General features: G+C 33.2%; 1 protein-coding gene across 3 annotated transcripts; it reads left to right on the top strand.

Annotated features, from left to right (window-relative positions):
* The first annotated feature begins 265 nt into the window (after positions 1-265).
* Positions 266-4,277, top strand: LOC133777916 (eyes absent homolog). Of its 3 annotated transcripts, none has more exons than XM_062217680.1 (6): positions 266-396; positions 725-1,026; positions 1,119-1,286; positions 1,646-1,739; positions 2,259-2,447; positions 3,598-4,277. In XM_062217680.1, exons 2-6 carry the CDS (start codon positions 775-777, stop codon positions 3,849-3,851), a joined length of 957 nt encoding a protein of 318 aa, XP_062073664.1. In that variant the 5' UTR covers positions 266-396; positions 725-774; the 3' UTR covers positions 3,852-4,277. The 3 variants fall into 3 exon arrangements, with proteins under 3 accessions (XP_062073664.1, XP_062073665.1, XP_062073663.1); XM_062217681.1 differs by lacking the exon at positions 266-396 and having other exon boundaries at positions 711-1,026; positions 2,259-2,280; positions 2,311-2,447; XM_062217679.1 differs by lacking the exon at positions 266-396 and having other exon boundaries at positions 711-1,026.
* The last annotated feature ends 655 nt before the right edge of the window (positions 4,278-4,932 follow it).

Genomic DNA, 4,932 nt, shown 5'->3' with positions numbered 1-4,932 from the left:
TAAATGTCTCAACTAAATTAACTTCATTTTAAAATATTTCAAAACTAGACATCTTGATTATAGGTGCCATAGTAAATAATCAATTAAATAAATGTCTCAACTAAATTAACTTCATTTTAAAATATTTCAAAACTAGACATATTGCACGTGCCCTTGCACTAGTTTACAAATAAGTGATCAACTAAATAAAATAATTTAAAAAAACTTATTTGAAAGTTATTAAAATGAAGTATTTTTTCAAATTTAAATGGGCTTTGTGGTGGTAGTCAAGTCGACCCGGCCCAATGTGGTATTTCCTTTACTCAGTAACCTTTTGGTTATTTCAGTACATCGATGGCACAGACACAGAGAGACTCTTTCAAGGGTTACTTCGCTGCTGGCTCTGCTAACCTACCGGTACGTTTCTTTTGTTCTTCCGCCCAGTTCTCTTGTCATATGAACATGTATAAGTAGATATTATATATATATTATAGTGTATGTATTATATATGTGTATAATATTATCTTTTCTGTATACTTTTAGTCTTGACTTGCAATTGTTTGAGCCAAAATGAGCATTCCTTTTTTATTCTTTTGGAAATTTGTATAATTTATAGTGAATCTGTATTTTATGATTGCATTGATGAACTGATGATACAAATTGTGATGCGGCTTCTGAACTATAAAAAATATATATTAGGAAATTTGATTGATGAAATCTGGAAAGTGGTTCTTTTATGCACCAGGTTGGAGAACAGCTTTAAATTTATATATATATATATATATATCATAAGATATGGCTGAGAGTACAGCTGCAAGTATTACTGACAAGAAGGCAAAAGGGGTTACTGGAAACTCCTTGGATGGGAAGCTAACTGTATATGTATGGGATATGGACGAGACACTTATACTTCTTAAGTCTTTGTTGAATGGAACCTATGCTGAGGCTTTCAATGGTGTAAAGAATGTACAAGAGGGTGTGGAGATAGGAAAGATGTGGGAGAAACATATCCTTGACTTGTGTGATAACTATTTCTTTTATGAACAGGTAAGCTTGAAGTTCTATGACCATATCAGTCAGTTATCATATTTTTTTCTTATTTGCAAATCATTCATTCTTTTTCTATATTGGTGATGCAGATTGAGAACTACAATAAGCCCTTTCTTAGTTTGTTGAGGGAATATGACGATGGGCGGGATCTTGTTGGCTACGATTTCAACCAGGACGCCTTTGGTTCTCTAGATGATGATGCAAACAAAAGAAAACTAGCTTATCGGCATCGAGTCATTGCCGAAAACTATAAAAAGGTAAGAGTTTAATAACCTTACCTTAATAGTCCATTGCTTCGTGTAGCAAAAGCCTACATTATGCTAGAATGGATCCAAATAAGGCATAGCAGTAGGAAATTCAAGGATTGTATTTTGCACATCTATAAAAAAATTTCTCAGTTTCACACCTCACTGCCATTTTAATTACATATCCTCTATTTTTATTTGATGTGTTTTTCTTATTTATTGGATTTGCATTTGTTTATTTATAGAGAGAGTGAATCATTGTACTTGTACATTAAAAAAAAACAACTATATGATTTTTTGTAACCTAGTTGAAATTCTTCAATTTTATACGTATCTTGCATAAAAGCTATAAAGTTTTCCTATCATTTCAGGGTTTGAATGGTGTTCTTGATCAAGAGTTGATGAAGCAGTGGGATGAATTGTATAATATGACTGACAAATATACAGATGGATGGCTGTCGTCAGGTATTACATGCTATTATGAGCGATGGCGGAGCCACTTGGGGAGACATGGATTTCTTTTTTGTTTCATTTACAAAATTACATGAAATAAAATGTTTTATTTTCCCTAATTATGCCCATATTTTATTTCAGTTTGCCCCCACAGGATTTAAAAAAAAATACATCAAATTATATTTATACATAATTTGTTTTCAGTTATACTCACTCAAAATTGGCCAGTGTTTTAATCTGACAATGCACACACGAAACAATAAACTGTATGCTGACTGCAATGCAAACACGGAAATATAGAAAAGGGATGTTTCTTCTTACATCCCCTGTTTCTCTTATGTTTATATTTCAAAGGACCTGATTAAAACATCTTGAGTCTTGATCCTAATGGTTTGTGTGAAGAAAATTTTGAGTAGAAAGAAGATAAACACAGTGGAGTTCTAATTCATTGACATAATGGTTTTTTTGCATTTGTTGCTTAATGATACTATTTTCCCTCTTAACCTTTACCGTGCCTTGTCTTAATGTAAGCCCATACCTTCTTGGAGAAGTGTTCTGCTGGGAAGGAAGAAACATATGTTGCCACTGCTGATGGGATAACCAACTCTGCTGCTTCAAAATCTCAGCATGTTAATGTTTTAGTGACATCTGGATCATTGATTCCCAGCCTCGTAAAATGCTTGCTCTTTCGATTCGACAATATCATAACACATGAAAATGGTACATTTTTTTTCCATCTATTATTTACTTATTGTTGTTTGGGCTTATATTAATCCTGGTTTGCTTTTTTGTTAAATAGTCAAGTTTGCTGGCATTTTTGGGGTTTGAAATAGGTTAATGCAAGCCTAATTTTTATGCCAATTGATGTGGCAATGTGGTGCTGTCTCGGATACCAGTAACTGATACTATGTGGCTCAAAATTTGTCACTAACTGGCATCTAAATATCTGGAGTGATTGTTATTGTATGTGTTTAAATTCGATGAAGATGTCTACACTTTTAATTTTGTAATGCCATTTTATGTGTTCTTGTTAAGCATTGATTTTGCATATGCCTATTGTGTTTATTAGCCTTTAAAAGCAAGCAGTAACCTTGAGATGATATGTTGCATGGTAGTCTGATATTGTTGAATGATTGTCAAGTTATTGCCTACACTATTTGTCTTCTGGGATGCTTATTGTAGACAGTCAATTTTGCAACACCAAATTTCTCAAATGAACAATGCTTAGATTTCTATAGAACTATAACGAAGATACACAAGAAAAATGAACAGTTTACCCAGATCTATTGGTGGCACTTGACAACTTGTAGCTTAATTCGTACCATCCGAACCAAGTTACAGTACCCAGTTTGTGGCAGGCCTTCTGAGAAATATACTGATTGTGCACTTGAACTGTGAGTCCTATTGTTTTTCATGGGGGGTTGATGCTCATACTACTGGTACATCATTCAATAAAAGTAAACAATCAACAAGGAAAAATCTTTTATCTGTCAACGACAATCTTAGCAATTTGTGGATTCTCTTAATTTAACTTTTGACATGAATTAGTATCTATGTAAGATGATCAACTGCTAACATCAGATTTTGCAATCACCTAATGAAGGAATTAGATTTTTATTTTTATGACAATGTTAATGTGGCACAGCTTTAGTCTATTCTTTTTTTAGTTTGTAAAGAAGCTAATAGGACTCGTGTTATTTTGTCTGAAAGTAGTTGAAGAGGATGAACCTAATGGTGCATGTTGGATATTTATATGCACTACAGTTGTCTTTATACAAAAATGTAGACCTTGTTATGCATTCTACTCTAATAGATTAGAGAGATTTTATAAGTTCCAAGAACATGTTCTGACAAATTCTAAAATTTTCAGTTTATAGTTCATGGGATGTGGGGAAACCTCAATGCTTTCAATGGATCAAAGAACGCTTTAACAGCTCAAATGTCCGTTTTTGTGTAATTGGTGATGGATGGGAAGAGTGTGAAGCTGCAGAAATTATGCAATGGCCATTTATTAAAATTGATCCACGACCAGGTTGCACTGAAAGGTTTCCTGGCCTCACACTGAAGACAATCGGATTCTATCTTTCTGTTGTGTATGGAAATTCTGACCCTGAAGATGATTAAGAGTAATTTGAGTTGCAATGGACAAGGATTTTCTTTTCTTTTGCTAACCAAGAGAAACATTACAAACTATTAACCAAGATTGATGACAATAAGGAATCTCAAAAGCTGCATGAGAATTCAATTGTTTCTATAGGAAGGTAAATTCTTCCTTCTAAGTACTCTTTTGATCTTATGTGTACTACTATTAGCACTTAATCAAGTTAGAATGATTTTTCTATGGAATAGTTAACTTAGATCGCATTATTTCTTGTATATCAGCCGGTTGGTTATGGTTCAATGTAAACCCTTATGACTGAACTATTGTATATATGATCAAAAGTCCATTTTGATGTGTGCTATGATATCCTTATCATTAGCTATTGTAAGTTATACCTCTAAACCAATACATTTTGGTCCAATTGAAATACACTATAGCTGTTCTTGTCATCTTATTTCCTTGTAGAACACGATTTCATAGAAGGTTCATTAAAACAAAATATTTTCTTGATTCTTTTGTCTTTTTTCTTGTATTGCATTAAATAAAGTGTGCATATGCATTAATGGAAGTCTGCCATTTCTAGCCACTTCTTTTATTTACACTCATTTTAAGAAAGTGACTCTCTTGACACTTTTATTTAAATATGAAAATTTTGTCTAAGATACTTTTGTTTGTCTTATCACCACATCCACAGATTCGAGTGCTAAATAATTTAGTTGCCATTTTTTCTCTCGGGTAATCCAAAGTCTAAGATGTCCGTATCTGTGTGTGAAATGTTGCCTGAATTTATCTTTTGTTGAAACAGTAGAGCTTTGCTTTCTTTTCTTCAATAAATGCTACTTTTGTTGGCACATTCGGGGCAGGGGATTGAAAATGCTTGGATCAGGATAATTTCAAAGCAGGTTTATCTTTTGAAAGTTTAAAGTTGATAAACTTTCCAAATTCTAACAAGGTCCAATCTTTCGGCTCCAAAATGCATTCCCTTATCTTCTAGGACTGTTTTTGTTCTAGGACTGTATTTGGCAAGTTGGTTTCATTCTAATTAATGGTGAGCCTAGTGCCACATATTGGGGTTATCTTAATCTGTATTAGATTAGCGTAAGA

The sequence above is a fragment of the Humulus lupulus genome, chromosome 5 (assembly GCF_963169125.1).
Source record: "Humulus lupulus chromosome 5, drHumLupu1.1, whole genome shotgun sequence".
In the NCBI taxonomy this organism is placed as follows: domain Eukaryota; kingdom Viridiplantae; phylum Streptophyta; class Magnoliopsida; order Rosales; family Cannabaceae; genus Humulus; species Humulus lupulus.
The sequence above is the reverse complement of the archived record's forward strand: the minus strand, read 5'-3'. Positions and strand labels throughout refer to the sequence as shown.